This window comes from Melozone crissalis, unplaced genomic scaffold (genome assembly GCF_028551555.1).
Source record: "Melozone crissalis strain CALT ecotype California unplaced genomic scaffold, PUWL_Pcris_2 ptg000120l_1, whole genome shotgun sequence".
NCBI classification, from domain to species: Eukaryota; Metazoa; Chordata; class Aves; order Passeriformes; family Passerellidae; genus Melozone; species Melozone crissalis.
The window spans coordinates 3,485,009-3,504,145 of record NW_026535896.1 but is presented as its reverse complement, the minus strand read 5'-3'; the positions used below and the strand labels follow the sequence as shown (position 1 = coordinate 3,504,145).

The 19,137-nt window shown below is 52.5% G+C and overlaps 1 protein-coding gene across 1 annotated transcript in view; it reads right to left on the bottom strand.

Annotated features, from left to right (window-relative positions):
• Positions 1–12,808, bottom strand: part of FLI1 (Fli-1 proto-oncogene, ETS transcription factor) — an 81,304-nt gene extending 68,496 nt beyond the window's left edge. The window contains exon 1 of the mRNA XM_054292904.1: positions 12,663–12,808. Coding sequence (XP_054148879.1) covers positions 12,663–12,680 — 18 coding nt within the window. The 5' untranslated portion in view covers positions 12,681–12,808. The remainder of the gene's footprint in view (positions 1–12,662) is intronic.
• Positions 12,809–19,137: the final 6,329 nt, after the last annotated feature.

Sequence of the window (19,137 nt, the reverse complement as noted above, 5' to 3'; positions counted from 1 at the left end):
ATGGATGAAAGAGAGAAGCAGAGTCCTGAGCCTGTGCTGGCTGCTGGCTTTTAAACACATCAAATTTGGCTTGTGCAAGGAGCCAGCTGGCATTTGGGCCCTGCTGAGACACTGGCAGTGCTGTGTGTGGATCCATGGAGCATCTCCACAGGCACACACATGGACTCTGCTGCCTCCTCCTCTCCTCCAGGGCACTTGCTGCAAACCCCTGGAGAACCTGGAGGCCTTCACACCCTGCCTCCTCCTCTGGAGTGGCCTTTGGTCTGTGGGAAAGCATTCCTGCCATTCTCCAAAGCCGCATTGCAAACATATGCAGGACCCCAAAGGCTGGGAGCTACACCCACCTCTCAGGACAGGCAGGGGCTGTGGGATGTTAATGAAGGACAAGGATGGGAACAACCACTGATCTGTCAGTCCATGCCATGGCACTGCAGGACAGGCCTGCACTGAGATCTCTGCTGCTCCTGAGCAGAGCCAAAGTCATTCCCAACTTGGGACAGCATTGCTGCAGCTGGAGCAGAGGAGGCAGGGAGGGAGCAGAGGGTTTGCTGAGGTACAGAGAGGTGAAGTGCCTGAGGTCCCACAGTGGCACCACAGCTGCCTGAGCCACTCTGGGCACTGCTGACACAAAGGCTGCAGTCAATTACCAGCACAGATTTTTCTGATTCACCAGAACCTAAAAAAGCCAAAGCATCCCAATCCCAGGATTGCATCAGGAGGGCATTTCCAGCCAAGCCCTGGGAACAGCCTGTGCTGCTTTTTGAGAAAAGGCAAATCCAGATGGGATCAGGTGCAGGCTAAGGAATAACCAGAGAAGGAAGGTATGCAGGGATCATAAGGGCTTTGTTTGTCCCAGCAAATGCCAGAGGGAGGTACAGCAGTGGTCTGTAAATGCCCCACAGAAGCCCTGGGAAGGGAAAGTGCTGCAGTGGTGCTGGCATGAGAAAGGTATGAATCAGTCATGAGCAAATGCCAGCCCCAAGCCAGAAGAAAGTGTCCAAACCTCAGAAGGAAGAAGTTACGGAAGTCCTGCTCAATGGGGAGCAGTGGGGGTGGAAAGAAAATCCTTTAGAGAAACCTTGGAGATTTTGGGAAAGGAATGACAGAACCTGGTCCTGTGACAGCAGAGCAGAGCCCTAGAACTTCTCCCACTCTGGAGTTCAAATTAAGTGCCTTAACTTTTCTTCACTGTTCAGGAATTTTGAGGAGGACTCTCCTGTTACACACAGCAGAGACCACACTGGTCTCCAGGCACTGCTGCAGCACAAATAATTCCTCACACTAACGACCAACCATAATTACATCCTTCCTGCAGCAGACATGACATAGGAGAATACCAAAACTGAGGAGCAGGGAGCAAACTGCAAGTTTATTCCATCCATTACCGAGCAGGCTGTGTCCTGTGAGGATGAGAGCACGTCTGCTCTCATATGCCGTGGTGCAAATCCAGAGGATTTATCACAAGGCAGCTTGAACTTGAGGGCATTGCTTTCCCTTTCTGCAGGGGATGAACTCTGTCCCTTTGTTGAAACCTTTGCCTGCTGCTCTGGGAAAGCCTTCCTGTAGCTGTGAGCTGGGGTTGGGGTGCCCTGTGGGAAGCAGCAAAGGGAGAGACACAACTCCAACACTGGCAGACAGAAAATATCCCTGACAGGAATGAGTTTGGGTTTGGAGTTAAGATTGGATTCACACTTTTCCTGCCACAAAAAGGATCCTAAGGGGCTGCATGTGAGTAAGGTTCTACCCAGCCTTGCACACTCTGCTCACACTCCAGAGGATCCAGACTCACTGCCAAGAGCAGCACAGAGGAAAGGCCCGAGAGGTGCCAGGGCAAAGTCCTGTCCTGCATCCTCTCTGTGCAGTTCCTGTGTGGGTAAGAGCACTTTCCATCCTGGACCTGGCCATGCTCCTGCTCCCCTTTCTGCAACTCAGATTGCAGGACAAAACCCTGGGAGGCTGGGCCAGAGGCTGGATCGGGGTGGGACAAAACCCTGTCCTGGGAGGCTGGGCCAGAGGCTGGATCGGGGTGGACAGGGCAGGAGCTGGAGCCATGACATCCCTCTCTTTGCTTCTGGAGACATCTCAGATCCCCAGCACAATCCCAGTGTCCTGGGGAGCTCACCATTGCTGGGGTCAAGTGTGACACATATGAAACTTGCACACACACTTGGCTGGCAGAAAAACAGATTTAGGAGAAATGTGTGCAGGTCCCAGACCCTGAGCCGTGCTCTTTGTCCCTCACCAGGGCTCATTCCTTCCCCTGTCACTGGAGCTGTTAAAGACAATTTTGGTAATATTTGCAGGATGATACTGAGACTGCTGGCCTAACAAATCACTCCAGTGAGTGCTTATTTTAAAGCTTGGTTGGTTCTAGCAAAGTCAGATGTATGAGTTTAGAAATATCTGCTAAATATAAATATTTGTGCTGTGCAAAGATATACATGGGCATATTAGATCTAATTAAGGAAGGCTGTTACAGCTCATGTCATGTGAATTCTGCTTCGGGTTGGGAGTGTCATGGGCAGAAAAATTGTCCCTGATGCAGCAAAGTGGCCCTGAAGGACCTCTGGTCTGGATCCTCAGTGGCCTTGGAAACACCCCCAGCAGCTGCTCAAAACAGCTCTCAGGCTTTTGGGACCAATGTTGAAGGGATCTGTCCCCTTTTCAGCCTGTGCTGTATCAATCATTGCTGCCTCTGGTGATTTTTCTGTTGTAAAACCATGGAAGGTGTTTAAAATTCACCAGTCCCTGGGCAATTCTGACGCCAGAAACTTGTGAACAGAATCTTTGCATCTCTGCTGGTGCCTTGCTGAGTGACCAGATGCTTCCTGCATTTCATCTCCTGGTTGTTTTTCCTTTTTCCCTTTGCCTGCTTGGATTTTGGGCTCTTATTCCTTCTACGTGCCAGGGTTCTCCTTGATGGGAACCTCTGGGGACAACTCCCATAATACAGGGAATTAATCATAGAGCCACAACTTCTGGTTCTAATCAGGAGCCTGTCCTAAAGGCTGAGCTGCAGCACAACCCTCACAGACAAATCCTCAGAATTTAATAGGGATTAAATCAATGGAGTTTTTATGGAAAGTGAATTACACTGTATAGAAATTGTTCCATAAGCAGAACACAGCAGAGAAGACAAAGCTTCCTTGATTTTCCCCTGGATTTTACAGTCGGGTATAATTTTCTGATGCCTTTAGCTGGGCAGTCCAAAGTGATTAGATTAAAAATGACATTTCTGACTGTAAAGGTGCATGAGAACACCTCAAAGCAGTGCACAGAAATGTACAGAAAGGCAGTTCTGTAGAGGGGCAAATGATGTTAATTCTTTTCCTGGATCAAAGTCATGCAGCTCTTACTGATTCCTCAGTCTTGGGTGAGCAGGATTCCCTGGAAACTCTGCCTGAACCCTCTGCTGCCTCAGCCTGGTGTAACCAGGGCCCTGCTCTGGCCACCCTTCCACACCACAGACACGTTCTGGCATAGCCAGGAAACAGCCACGTCCAGAATCTCCAATCCTGTTCCATTTTCTGCCATTCCTGAGTGCTGATGGTTTGAATAAATGAGCCTTGGATTTCAGCTGCCTGCTCTGGGCAGGCTGAGTTGGCAAATTCCCTTTGCTCCAAGGGTGGCCAAGGGGCTGCACAGCCCAATTTCCCTTCTCCTTTCTAATCAGAATTCACAGAAATCCTGCTGAGCTCCTGGGTCTGGACGAAGGGATAAAACCTCAGCATGAACTCCTTACACTGATTTCAGTGGGAATTTGCAGCTATCCCATGTCCATTCCTGGGAATCAGGCCCAGCTTTGCTCTGAACTCTGCACTAACATCAGCTCTGCACTTGTCCAGTGGATTCTGGTTGTGTTTGAAGGATTTTTATAGCCATCTACCAGTCCTGCTCTGAGCTCGTGTTCCTCTGTATGAACAGGAAAACAAGGGATCCTTGTCAGTCAAGTGAGCAAGAACTTGGGATTTTTGTGCAGAAAAAGCCTCAGCTCTGAGATGTGGGGTTATAAAGGATGGAGCATCTCAGCAGGACAGCTGGGTAAAAAGGGCTTTCCCAAGGAAAAGGATCCCCACTGCAGGGCAGGATTTGGATTTTGCAGCCATAGGCTGTTCCTTGTGTGAATGGAGGACTGAAGGAGCTGCAGCCCCTCACAGCTGAGGGAAAACCAGAGGGGAATTGCCCTTCAGGGGGCGGTTTGAAAGTAATCCAATTTAAAATATAATATACAGAGCTGCTGTTCCCTGTGTGCCAGGGCAGTGACTGTGCATGTGTGACCTTTTGGGGAGCATTTCCACCAGTTCCACACATTTCAGGACATAAATTCCCAGGTTCAAGCATCAAACTTCACAACATCAGCCTGAGCAAATCACTGAGACCTCAACACTTGATATTTACCTCAGCAGGACATTAAAAATCCCATATCTGCAGTGACACACTGGGCCTTTGGGTGAGGAGTTTCCCTTTGTGCTTTACTACATTTTGGCTGCTGAAAGCTGCCAGTGGCAGTGGTTTCCTTTCAATAGCACCGAGCTCTTGCCCCTCTGCAGCTGGCAGAGATGAGGAGGGCACTGGAGCTCCAGGCACAGAAAAGACAAGGCAGAGCTTGGATGGTGAGAGTGTGTGCAGTCCCAAGGAGATTGGGAACAGGAGCAGCAGAGGAGTTACAGTTTCCTTTGTTCTGTTAAAAGGAAAAAGGAAACACATCAGGAAACCAGACTGCGGAGCACAGGAAGTCTCACTCTGGCTGATAAAAAGGAACTGATGTGAGGTTGGTTCAATGCAGTTATAAGTCAATCAAGCTTGGAACAACAAGAAGAGATATTCAGAAGAAACCAGAGAGCCAAATTTTGCATTTAGCTGTAAAAAGAGTATTTTAACCGCTCCTAATATTTTCCTTATCTTGTTGGGTTTTTTTTGTTTTTTTTTTTTTTTTTTTGAAGAAAAGCTGCTATAAAAGCCATTCAAATGAGTATTTTCTCATCATACAGATGTCGGTTTCCTGAACTCACCACACCTTCCCCTGACCCTACCATACCTTACTCCAGTTTCTTTATTTCACTCATCAACCAGCTTAAAAAACTGTATTCTTGCTGATTTATCTCTTCCCCTCAGATCAAAACCAGCAGTATTAAGAAGGGCAGTTTTTTGCTGAATGAGGAATCAGCAGATGAGTAATGAGAGGCTCTGCTGCCCACTGGGTTATTTTTCACTGCCTCTGGATGACTGACAAGGATTGTAACGTTCAGTTCCTGGGTGTGCAGCTTTGGCAGGCTGGGCTTAAGGCTTTCTAATTTATTTTAATTGTTTCTGACTCCTTCACAGCCCTGGTAGAGTCCTAGGCTGGTCTATGCTGGAAGAACAAGAAGGAAATAAATACAAATAAAGCAGCAAGCTTAACCATAACACTTCCTCTCCTGGGCTGTGCTTCTTACTGGATTTTAGTGAAAAATCAGGAAAAGAAAGAATGCTGAACATGAATGAAGGGTTATTTTCTGTGCAGCATCCTGAAGAGAAGCAAAGGCTGGAATTGCACAACCCCTGGGAGACTGAAGCTTCTTCCTCTATTTCCCCTGCTCCTTGCCAGGGTGTTATTCCCAAGTTTTGCCTTCGGTGCTGTTTGGAGAAGCAAGAGGTTTGTCAGGAGAGCCTGAAGCTCCTGCTGCACATCCCTTTGCTCTGGGGCTGGGGAGAGCTTCAGCTGGGGGAGGAGGCACAGGGAGGCACCGTTTGTGGTGAGCTCAGAGCCACCTTCCAGGTGGGTGTTACCGCAGGGGAGATGCACATCAGTAATTATGTGGCTGGTAATGAGAGGGAGGAAGAAAACAAGCAGAAAATGCATCAACATCTCAAAGGCTTTGATACCTGGAACTCAGCAGAGCAGAGCAGGCACTGTCCTGGCGCACACATTGCTGTGCATACAGCTGAAGGGTGGGAATGGCACCCCCTCACTGCCCAGAGCACAGCCACACTGCCCATGGCACCCCCTGCCTGCCCATGGCACCCCCTCACTGCCCAGAGCACCCCCTGCCTGCCCCTGGCACCCCCTGCCTGCCCATGGCACCCCCTCACTGCCCAGAGCACCCCCTGCCTGCCCATGGCACCCCCTCACTGCCCATGGCACCCTCACTGCCCAGGGCACCCTCACTGCCCATGGCACCCTCATTGCCCAGGGCACCCTCACTGCCCATGGCACCCCCTGCCTGCCCATGGCACCCCCTCACTGCCCAGAGCACCCCCTGCCTGCCCATGGCACCCCCTCACTGCCCATGGCACCCTCACTGCCCAGGGCACCCTCACTGCCCATGGCACCCTCACTGCCCAGGGCACCCTCACTGCCCATGGCACCCCCTGCATGCCCATGGCACCCCCTCACTGCCCAGGGCACCCTCACTGCCCATGGCACCCCCTCACTGCCCATGGCACCCCCTCACTGCTCAGGGCACCCTCACTGCCCAGGGCACCCTCACTGCCCATGGCACCCCCTCACTGCCCATGGCACCCCCTCACTGCTCAGGGCACCCTCACTGCCCATGGCACCCCCTCACTGCCCATGGCACCCCCTCACTGCCCAGGGCACCCCCTCACTGCCCATGGCACCCTCTCACTGCCCAGGGCACCCCCTGCCTGCCCACGTGTCTGAGGTGACACAGCACCCACAACTCAGCTCCACCTCAGACAAATGATTCCCAAGGGAGGCAGAAATCCACATTTGGGGGGGATATTTTAGGCTGTATTTCAAACCCAGCTATAAATGTGCAGCCACACTCTTCTCTGAAAATTCATGTTGGCTCAGAAAATGTCCTTGGCCCTTGCCCAGGGCTGTGTGACAGGCCTCTGGCACTGAGGTGCCCTCATGCAGCTCCTTTAGATGCCAGGGCTTCATGGGGCACCTGTGTTCAGGTGTGCACCAGAGCACAGGGCAGGCACAGGCAGGGAAACAGACCTGCTGTCCAATTCAGGTGAGAGATGTGAAGAGAATTTCACATTTCTGGTGCAAACTGTCTTCAAACCAAGTTGTAGAACTCAACTGGATGTGTTAGACCTGCTTTTTCCAGGGGCACATCCATGCACACCAGGCTTCTGCAGCTTCAGGGGTTTAGCAAACCCACAAATACCCGAACCCCTGAAGGTGATGCTGCCCTGCTCCTGCTGGTGCATGTCAGCTCTAGGGTGGGACACAGGGACTCTCTGTGAGTGCTCAGGTGAGCTCGGGCACAAGGACACACTTTTGTTTTTCAAGGGCAGCTGATGAGGGGCTGTAATGGAACCTCAAACACCGATGGGCTGTGGGGGAAGAAAGGCAGGGAGGTGCTCTGTGCTGAGGCTGTGCATTCATGTGTTCCAGACCTGACCCCTCAGAGCAGATGGGAGCTGAACTCAAGGGGAAAACGTTCCTGTAAGTCCAGGAAGGGCAGACCTGAAGGAAATAAACTCTGCTGCCTGCAGACCTTGCTCCAAGTGCCCTTCCCCCAGCACATCTCACCTCTCAGGGTGACATCTGAGAGCTCACCCCGAGCTGCAGCCTCCCCTGTGCTGCTCCTGAGGGTGACCCTGCAAGGAACAGCATCCTGCACCCCACAGAATGCCAGGGCAGGAATCCTGTGAGCAGGGACACAGGCTGCTCCTCCCCTCATCTCACAGAAGGAATCGCCCAGAAATAAAATCAATAACTCAAATAAAAGCATGAAATCCTCAAGACACGCATTGCTACTCCTTTGAGTGACCACATCCTGTGGAGGTGAAGAGAAACTACACCAGGCTCTCAGCACCTCAAAGCCTGACAGCAATACCCCGAGGGCTTCAAATCCAAGCCCTTGCATTGTTCTCTTGGGTAAAGGTTCTCTTCAGAGAAATCCTCATTTTTTTTGAGGAAATAATCTATTTTTGAGGAGGAAAAAGTACATTACAGGCTCAGGAAAGGCTTTCCCAGTGTTTGCTGCCAACTGGGAGTCAGCACTGAACGCTCTGATCTAGCAGCATCCAGCAGGACACCAAGGCTGGAGGTTCATGCTAAGGGAAGAGATGTCCTTTGCACACAGATCTCGAGGGGAAAATTCAAAATATCCCCATCAAAAAATATCCCCATAAAAAAATATCCCCATCATAAAACCTTTCTAAATAGTTTTTGATGTTAGAAAGTTATTATGCAATATAAGTATCTTTGAATGAGGATTAGGGTAGGAGGGAACATTGCTGTTCATGCCCTGGAAATTCCAGATGGTTTTGTTCCAAATTGCTTTTGAGGGACAGCAACATGGAAAGTTGTTGTCCCTCAAATCTTTGTGATTTATTTATTATTTTTCCAGTGTGGAGATTAGGAGCCTTGCCCCAGGAGTCAACACCCTCTAGCCAGGAAAGGCCATCCCTCTGGGGCCAAAGCTGGGGTGATTAAAAAGAGCCAAACAGACACGAAAATTGCTCAAAAAGGAAACATTTTCTTAGTCTGAGATCCCCACGGCCAAGTTTGAGAGCGAGAGCAAACGCCTCCAGCTCACAAACGACAGAGATTGCTCCAAAACCCGGCCCCACCCTTTGCTATGGCAACGCCAACACACCAGTCCTGCATTCAAGGACCTGCTCTCCTCCTCTTCCACAATGCGAAGTCCTCGCTGAACGCCCCTCAGAGGGGCTCTCTGATGGCCTCAACATCAGGATAATTTTATTTTCCTGGAATGAAGGCAAGAGCCACACAAAATGTGCTTTTTCACGAACAGGCAGGCTCTGGCCAGTATATTTGCTTTAATTATTCTCCACACATAAAGTGGAACTGAAACAATTAAAGCAGCTCGAAACCACACCAGTTGTTATTGTGAGGAAGGCCATGCATGAGCATCTTGCTGTTGTTGAGATGTGCCCTTTTCTGATTTATTGTGAGGCAGTGAAACCCAAGTCCCACAAACACAATGCAAGTCCGTCAAAGTGGGGTGTTAACCCAAAGAAGATGGGATTTGAATGTCTAGGGGCACAATAAAAATGTTGGTGACTATTTACAGTTAGTGCTAACACAAGAGTCAGCAGTTACACTGGCTCAAATCATCATCTGCCAGTGCTATTGGCAGAATATGAACAGAAGGTGGAAATAACTGAGATTTCCTGCACTTCTTCCTCCACAGAGCTCTTTGAGCAGGGGACACTTCCCAAGCCAGCCAGTTCTGCTCACAGATTACACAGATTATTTAGAGAATGCAGCAAAAACCACCACCGACCTCCTCAGCAGGTGACCTGATTCTCCTCAAGATAAATAATCCTTTGAGAATAAATACAAATGGGTTCATTTCTATGGGGCATTGGCTCAGCACTGTCACATGTGATGTCAGTCAGTGCATGGTGGGGAATGGTGACTTAAAATCCTGAGCTGATCCTGTGGTTTATGTTTATATCCATGGAATTCCCTGCTTGAGGCCAACTCCATTCACACTTGCACTCAATGTCCACGTGGGATCCATGTCCTCAAGGATCATCCCAACCACGTTTATTCTCTGCCCATGCTCTGTGCCCCAGCATGGCTCTGAGCCCTTGGGACAGCTCCAGGCTCCAGTGGGTTCATCCCTTCACCTGCAGCTGGGCAGGTGTGCAGGTAAATTACTCTAGGGAGGTAAAACAGCAGTCAGAGTCATCAAGGTCCTTTCTGACAAAAAGATGAAGAGTAAAAGTACAAGCCTGTCTTGGTAATGTAGCCTGAGACAAAGCCAAATGCTGGAGATTGCAGGCAAGGTAGAGGTTTGCAAAGCAGGCTGGACCCAAACTCCTGCATTTGCCAGCCTGCAGTTAAAGGCTTCAGCTCAATTAAAACAATTAGTCTGTGCAATAGTAATGCATAGGCTTAAAAAACAGCCACTTGTCAAATTTAAATTGCTCAAGAAGAAAATAATCAGCAGGGCACAGCCCTGTCCCAAATCCAGCAGTTGTCCTCTCCAAGGACAGGAATATTTCTGAGTTTGGGGTGGGAAGTGCCTTTCCCCACGCCGGAACTCAGATTTCATCTGGGACCGCCCCTGTTCTTGCTGTAGATGATGAAAGAACCTTTCTCAGTGTTTTTCTCGCTCTCCAGTCACTCATGTGCATCTTTCTGCCATATTTCTCCCAACACAAATGCAGAGCGCTGAGATAAAGCAATGCCTGCATGGCAGGGCAGAGCTGAGGGCACCATCGCTGTTGACTTGCTTTGCTCTGGATGTGCCCTCAGAGTCACACCCACCCTGCAGCACGGGTTAAAGACAGAGCTCAGCACACCAAAGGCACTGCAGCATCTCCAGCCACATCCTCTCGTGCTGCCCTTCACCTGTGAGAGCCAGGCAAGGGGGTCTCACCCTTCCCTGCAGCCACTGTCTCTGTGGGGAGCTGGCACTGCCTCCAAACCACAGGGTTCTTTCTGCCCAGCATGAGAATTTACAAGAAGTCTCAGCTAATCCTTTGGGCAGGATAGGAGCACAGAAAGAGGACACATTGGCAGAGGGGACAAACAGGGACCTGCTGAGCCTGGAATGGCTAGGTAAAGGAGCCCCGGAGGAGATCCTGTGTCTGGATCCCATCTCTGAGTCCTTTCTCTGGATCCCATCTCTGGGTCCTTCCTCTGGATCCAATCTCTGGGTCCTGTCTCTGGATCCCATCTCGGGATCCCATCTCTGGGTCCCATCTCTGGATCCTGCCTCTGGATCCCATCTCTGGATCCCATCTCTGGGTCCTGTCTCTGAATCCCATCTCTGGATCCTGCCTCTGAATCCTGTGTCTGGATCCCATCTCTGGCTCCCATATCTGGATCCCATCTCTGGGTCCTGTCTCTGGATCCCATCTCTGGATCCCATCTCTGGGTCCTGTCTCTGGATCCCATCTCTGGGTCCCATCTCTGGGTCCCATCTCTGGATCCCATCTCTGGATCCCATCTCTGGGTCCTGTCTCTGAATCCCATCTCTGGATCCTGCCTCTGAATCCTGTGTCTGGATCCCATCTCTGGGTCCCATATCTGGATCCTGTCTCTGGATCCCATCTCTGGATGCTGGTTCTCCCAGTCCCAGGAGAGTCAGACCCTGCCCTGGCAGGGCAGCAGGGCACAGGGCAGAGGCTGCAGAGCGGGCACAGGGCAGAGGCAGAGGCTGCCCAGCAGCCCCAGGGCAGTGGCAGAGGCTGCAGAGCGGGCACAGGGCAGAGGCAGAGGCTGCCCAGCAGCCCCAGGGCAGGCCCAGCCCCGGGCAGTGACCCAGGCTGTGGCCGAGTTCCTCCTTTGGCCGCAGCGTGACTGAGCCCAGCTCGGAGCTGCAGTTCCTCATCCCCAAACCGCAGCCGGGGGGAGCGGGGGGCAGCGGGGACCCGAGCAGCTCCCGGGGGCTCCGGGGGACAGGGGCACAGCCCAGCTCTGCTCAGGGATGGGCAGGGGGCTCCTGGCCTCTGCACAACGGCAGGTCCACGTGTGCACCACCGCAAAGGCACAGATGGGGAATTTCTGCACTTTCACTGCACAATATTTAGGGCTCCGCAAATCAAAGAAAGTTGTGGTGCATTAAATGTATCCTGAATGAGGCCCAGGTTACTTTTGCTACAGATCTGAGGAGGTGGAGGGGAAAACCTGTCTTATTCCAGCCATGCCTCCCAAATATTGTGCTTTCAACACTCCTGCTTTCTCCCTTCCTTGCTGACATTCACCCTTTCATTCCCTCTTTCTTTCCTCTTTCCATTTTCTCTTCCTGTCCATCTCCTTCCCTCCCCCTTCTCTTGAGACCTTTCCAAACCGTGCACTTGTCACAAGCTGCAATCTAAGGGAGACAGTTTCAGTTCCTGCCCGTTTGCAGCTTTGTTCTACCCAGGTCAGCAAAATTAAAAAAAATAGGAAAAAAAAAAAAAAAGAAAGGAAAAAAATTAAAAAAAAAAAAGAAAAAAAAGGCACTTTTAAGGCGAGCTCGACACCCCACCCAGGCAGGCGATAGGCATCTTTCGAAATCATCCAACCCAAACACACCCACAGCGTCTCTCGCTTCAAGGCTCCTCTGTTCGAGGGCTCCTGTCCCGCAGCGCTCCCCAAGAAGAGCCCGTCACACTCACACAGGGGTCCCCCAAAGGCAGCCCGGTGCTGCCCCGGCTTGCAGGAGCACTGGGGGAGCTGGAAGGGCTCGGTCCGTCCCGCAGGGGCTGAAGGAGCGGCCGGGGGGCAGAGGGGGAACCGCTCCCAGCCCCAGCAGCGTCCCTGGTTGCTCAAGGCCACCCGAGGTTGGTGAGCTTGGTGGTTTATTTGCTCACTCTGCTTCCCTTTCCCCCGAGCCAGGGCGATGTTTCTCCTCCAGCCCGGGGCTTTTTCCCCGCCAATAAAACCAAGAAAGCTGCTGGAGGAGCACGGGCGACCACCAGAGCCAGAGCGCCGGGGCCGGGCCGGGCCGGGACAGACGGACAGCGGGGGCAGCTCCGAGCCGGGAGCAGGAGCTGCCGCTGGCACTGCCCCGAGCCGGGCACTGCCCGACCCTCCCGGGCCCTGGCACTGGGCACGAACCGGCTGCGAACCCCCGAGCACCGGGGAGGCCCCGGGAGAGCCCCGGGAAGCGGCGGCCAAAGAGGAGGAGGAGGAGAAGGAGGAGGAGGAGGAGGGAGCCCGGCCGGAGCCGGCCCCCAGCCCCGCGCCCCTTCCCAGAGCCCCCCAGCCCGAGGGGACCCCCAGCCCCTCCTGCCCTTACCTTAATAGTGCCGTCCATCGGGAAAAACTTCCAGCCGGGACCAGCAATATTCCACACATTGACCCGGTTTAGCCTGCGACTGACGCCTGCTGAAGTTTTTTATCCTTCTCTCTCTTTTCGCTCTTGTCGCTGCCCTTCCAGCGGTTTTGCTGCTCTCTCCGTACCCCCTCTCCCCCTCTCTCTCCCTCCCTCCCTCTCTCTCGGTCTCTCTCTTTTTTTAACTTTCCTTCTTGCAGCAGAGCGAAAAAGAGACAGTTAACCGGATGAAACGTTTTTTTCTGCTAATTTTGGGAAGTGAAGTCACTCGAGGAGGAAACCTTCGTCTCTACGCTGGTCCTGCCTTCTTGGTGAAAATATATATATTTTACATACAGGATATTTGCTCCATTTAGATAAGAGGGGGCAGAACAATAGCCACCTCTGTCGCAGCTCCTGTTTGTCGCTGGGACAGCCCGGCCAGCGCAGAGCTTGCCTCGCACCCCGTGTTAGGCAGCCTGTGTCATCTCACGGCTCCGTTTAACGTGGGCTTTTGCCTTTTTTTTAATTTTTTTTTTTTCTTTTGGCTGGAGCAGCTTTCGCCTGACTCACTGAATTTCCGTCTCTTCCCACAGATTTTTTTATTAATGCGTTTTCCAGTCAACGGGAAAAATTAAGGGGAGAAAACCGTAAATGCAATTCGGTGACGGCAGGCGGAGGGAGAAGAGAAAAACTCTGGCGATTAAAGCGAATTTAAAGCATGTTTCGAGCCCTCTCCTTCACGCCTCCCAGCACGGAGCGTGAGCCGAGGGTGCAGCCGCTGCCAGGAGCGAGCGCTGAGTGCAACAATGCAGGACAGACAGACGGATCCAACACAGAGTGCAGTAATGCAGGACAGACAGACGGATCCAACACAGAGTGCAGTAATGCGGGACAGACAGACGGATCCAACGCTGAGTGCAATAATGCAGGACAGACAGACGGATCCAACACTGAGTGCAGTAATGCAGGACAGACAGACGGATCCAACACAGAGTGCAGTAATGCAGGACAGACAGACGGATCCAACACAGAGTGCAGTAATGCAGGACAGACAGACGGATCCAGCACGGGCTGCGGGCAAGCCGAGGCTCTCGGCCGCTCCGGCCCCTTCGCTCAGTCCCGCTGCTCTGGCGGGTGGGATGTGGGGCTGGGAAGGGAAGGCGCTGCCATGGATGGTTTCTGTCCCTTCTTTCAGGTGTCGGAGCCCTTTCCCAGACTCCGCACTGATGTGAAACCCCCTCAGAGCGGGGGGGACACCCCCACTTGATAACCACGTCAGAACCTCCCAGTCAGCACCGGAACAGCCGCTCGGTGCCGTGCCCTGACGGGCACCGCAAACAGCAAACAAACCCCTCAGCCCCTAAACCTCGCTCCAGAGCCCCTGACGCGCGATCCTCCCTCATTGAGAGCGCGGCGAGCGGCAGCAGAACGCGCGTTTTCCTCTTTCCGGGAAAAGCCGAACCTTTCCAAAGGGAAATGAGACAATCCCCGCCTGTGCTGCTCCCCGGCCAGGCCAGAACAACCACAGCGGACACAGCATGCAACAGCCCTCCTGCCCCCCTTCCACAAACCGGGCACACAGCGAGGGAAAGGAAAGGAGGGGAAGGCAAGAGAGAGAGGAAGGTGCCAGGGCAGCAGGGCACCCTGCCCGTCGGGGGACAGCGTTACCTTGTGCAGTGCCAGTCGCGTCCAGGCTTTTTGTTCCCCCCTGTCCTTAGTCCAGCCACGGGGAAGGGGATGAGGGGAAGCAAAGTTATATCCAGAGTTATCCTGCCCCTGCTCCTTCCAAAAGGGAAAAGCAATAATGCCACCAGTGTTTCTCCCCGGCTGCGGCAGGGATGCTTTATTAATACTTTATTTCTCCGAGCCCGAGGCTGGCAGGAGAGAGCCGCAGATCCCCCTTGCCCCTCCCTCCCCTCCCTCCCCCTCCTCCGAAATTAGCCTCATCAATTCAGCTACAATTTTTCAGTTCGGATGCAGACACGGGGCTGAACGTGACCAGACCTGGAGGTTTTTGGCTCGCTGCTCGCCAGCGCTTGGGGCCGCCTGCAGCGGGGGGAGCGCCCGACCCCGGCCCCTCCTGCCTGCCCCCCGCTCCGGGGCTGCGCGGGGTCCCCCGAGAGCCGCACATCTGGATGCTGCTAGCGGGGTCAGGTCCCCCCTCGCCTAGGGCCACAAAACTGGAGTTCAATTAAAAGAAATCACCGTTAACCCTTTGCTTCCCTCATTCCTCTTGCTTTTCCGTGCCCACTGTCCTGCCCCTTCTCCCCCAGTGCTCCGGTCCCGGCTCCCCCCTCGGCGTTCCCACAGCGACCAGAAAAGCGAGAGGGTAAAGGGAAGAGTGAAACGCATCCTTTTAAAACCCGAATGGTTTCCTCTCTAGACAGCGCTCCCCGCCAGCCCCGGCAAACAACGCGGGTGGGGGGTGAGGGAGAGGACAGGTTGAGGATCTCCACCGCGAAAGGAAAGGGGGAAAATCCCTTGGAAGGAGCCTCTGTCACCCACCCACCTCACAGGGAAACTTTGAGTCGGGCTGCGGGACCGACAGCGGGGCAGCTGAGGATCCGGGAGAGGGGGGGGAACCACCTGAAAACGGGCCCAGCTCCCGGGAGAGGAGCCCGACACCCCAAACTCCTGAGCCCGACACCCTCAAACCCCTGAGCCCGACACCCTCAAACCCCCTGAGCCCGACACCATCAAACCCCCTGAGCCCGACACCCTCAAACCCCTGAACTCGACAGCCCCAAAACTCCCTGAGCCCGACACCCTCAAACCCCTGAGCCAAACAATCCCAAAACCTCTGAGTCCGACACCCTCAAACCCCCTGAGCCCGACACCCTCAAACTCCTGAACCCAACACCATCAATTCCCTGAGCCCGACACCCCCAAAACCCCTGAACCCGACACCTCAAATCCCCTGAGCCCGACTCCTCCAACACCCTGAGCCCGACACCTCAAATCCCCTGAGCCCAACAGCCCCAAAACTCCCTGAGCCCAACCCCAACGCTGAATGTCACCCATCTTCAACCCCAAAACCCCCTGAGCCCGACCCCCTCAAACCCCTGAGCCCGACACCCTCAAGCCCCCTTTGAGGGGGTTTTTGTCCCTTCAGCTCCGGGCTGAAAGGACAATCAAATCCGGCCCCTCCGCGCATCCCAAAGCCGGGCAGTTGCCAGACAGACCCCCCCGCCTTCCCACCGGGAGATATTTTTGGGACCCAGCTCTGCATTTTATGGCCACACGGGCACCGTGACCCGCAGGGGTTTGTTTTGCATGTCTGGGGATGAGCGGAGCCTGCTCCGGTCACTCGTGATAGCGGGGCTGGCAGGGATGCTCCGCGCTTCTCCTCCGAGGTTTGGTCTAAAGCAACATTTGGGAGAATCCAAGAGATAAGGGAATGAGCGGAGGTGTTACACACTCCAAGGAGAAGCCGAACAATCTGATCTTTTCCGCCCAAATAACGAAAAATAGAAGCTTTGCATTATTTTTTCTTTCTGGTTTTGTTTTAATCCCCCACCTTCCACCCCACCTCCCCCCCCAAAAATTAAAAAAAAACCCAAAAAACAAATACCCCCTAAAAACCTCAAAGCCAAACCCAAAGCCACCTTTGAAGTTACTCCATACTTTTTGGAAAAGGCTGAAATATTCATAACCTCCGGACGCCAAGCTCTGAATCATCCGAGGTGGTTGTGCCGTGACTCTGGGCATTTAACTGTTATTTAACTGAGTATTTGACTGAGCTTTTACCTGGTATTTCACTGAGTATTTAACTGTTATCTAACTGGGTTTTTAGCTGTTTTTGCATGTAACCAAGAAGGAGGGAGCCGAGGCAGGCGGGGGAAAGGCGGGCACGGGGCCGAGCAGGATCTGTCGCCACTCTGGATCTGTCGCTCGCCCTTCGGATGCTCATGTACGTACAGCAAAGGAACTGGGATCTGCTTCATGTGGTCACTGCCAGACAGCTGGAAAATCATTTGATCTTGGCAACCACGAAGATTTCAAATGCTTACATCGGGACGGGCTGGTAGAAATCAGTTACTCCTCTATTATTATTATTTATTATTATTAGTTTTATATGTCACTCCGTTAACGAATGAAATGGAATTGTCGAGCGGCATTGTTAATTAGCTCAATATCGATCTCGGGCGCCTGGCACGTCCCCACCTCCTGTCCCCGTCCTTGGGGCTGCTCCCAGCCCCACACGGAGAGGGTGAAAACGCCGCGATCCGAAGGGAATGAGGAGCCACTGGGGGGATGTGGTCTGGAGCTTTTTCGTGTCCAGACCCAAAGGAGTTAACCCTCGGTGTAGTTCTGTGCCAATCCCTCCCAGAACCCCAAAGATTTGGATTTTCTGTCTGTTACCCACGCGGGATTAGCGGGCATCACTCCATAATTAAAACCGTCCGGTTATTCGCTAGGAACAAACACAATGGAAACCTTCCCCAGCCCCACTGCAGGTTGGGAATCTGATTTTCCGAGGAGGGGAGAGGGGATTGGCTTCTGTCACCCTCTGTGACCCCAACAGCATCAGCTGAGCTCTCTCTGAGCCCAGCCTGGAGCTGTGGCTGTGAAATAACGCGGGGATAGAGGAGGAGAGCTCAGAAAACCCCAACATCCACGGCCGGGCTTTGTGGCTAGAAAGAGCCTCATTTCCCACTAAATGTGACCAAGTGTCCCCTTTGTAAAACGAGCTTTCCAGGCACGTGTATTTCCACAGCCCGCGGGTGCATTGTGTGTGATATATATCCAATAATATATAATATAATGTATATCCAATAATATAATATAGTATATAGTATATAGTATATACTATATAGTATATACTATATACTATATAATATATAATATAATCCAATAGCCGCTTTTCAGATAACCTGCCACAGGTTCCATTCCCTCTGAACGTGGGCACAATTCCGTCATTCTGGGCTTGCAGGGGCCGGAGTTTATCCCGCTCCAGCCTTCCCTGGAGGGAAATTCTCCCCCAGCTTTAGGGAACGTTTAAAATCCCCGACTCTGACTTTCCCCTGGCACTGACCCCATCGCAGAAAGAAAAACGCGACGTGTTTGTTTCTTTTCTAACCCCACGTTCTTACAAGCAAAAAGCCCAAACTGCAGCCCTGGGATTTAATCCCCCCCCGAAACGAATCCAAATTTTAGACCCAACGAATTGGGCAAACCTCCGCTTTTCAGCCGCAGCAATAAAAGGGGATCGGGAGAGGGGATCAGAACTGGAGGATCGGGTCCTTCCTCCCCACAGGAACAGCAGATCTGGGAGCTGAAGCAGGGAAGTTATTCCCCGCTAATCGCTACTAAGTAAAACATAATGTCTTAAAAGCGGGGTGGAGAAGATGCGGGAGCTTTGAAGCTGCATCGCAATGAGGGGCGAGCGGGGCGAGCCAGGGGTGTCCTGGATGCTTTTATTTGAGTTCCATGTCCCAATAAAACAGCGCCCGCCCTCCCTCCCTCCCTCCCCCATCCCGCAGTTATTGAAAAGCCGAGGCACAAAAAACAAAAATACCGAAGGCCAAGAAAACAGACTGCAGTGCACTAGCTTCGAACGTCTGGCCCCTCGCTTGAGGCCATAATTAATTTGAGATTTATTTTTATTGGAGAACCCAGTCTCGTCTGACCTTAGCCAAACAAGACTTCAGCGAGACCCTTGATGCGCTTGAATGGAACAGAATATTTCTCTCTAACTTCTCTTCAGGCGGCCGTGCCTGCTTTGAATTTGTTCCTCAGACTTCATATATTTGGAGATTTACAGGAAAGATTTAAAGCATTTTTCCCCTTAGCATTCACTCTCTCTTTTCTTCCCTTTTCGCTCCCCTTTCCCTCCACACCTCCTCTGCTTCTAACCACGGGGCTGGGAGAGCATCGTGAGGGCTGGAATACAAAATTCCCCGGATCCAGCATATTGGGAGGGGGCGTTTTTCCTGTAAATTGGGAAAGAATGGAGCCATTAAAAGGTCGCGGAGCTGGGGAGGGGGTTGGTTGCTGCTGCCTGAAGACGGAGGTCACTGGAAAAGCTCGTCCCTTGTGCCCGATTTATTTTAGAAAGCTCCAACGTGCCACAATTTCAGGAGAAAAACAACTTTTCTCCCACCTCGACTTAAATTCAAGCCGTGTCTTGAAGGTGAAGCGGGAAGGAGCAATGCCAGTCCCGGGCTGAGCACGGGAGAGAGGCACGGGGACACGGAGAGGGATTTTTCTCTTTAAAACAGAGAGATCGGTGCAAACAAGACCTAAATCCTTAAGCTCCAAGTTGTCATAAGGCGTTAATGAACGAGTTGCTAAAAGTCCGACAATTTAGCAGCGTTAGTACTCCGAGAAATGGGAAGAAAGAGAAAGGATTGGGTATAAACGTAATTAGTTTAGGCGGAAGGTGAGTGAGAAGGAGCTCAAGCAGCTCCTGCCCCCGGAGCCACCGCAGTGCCCACCCTGGAGGTGCCGGGGAGCA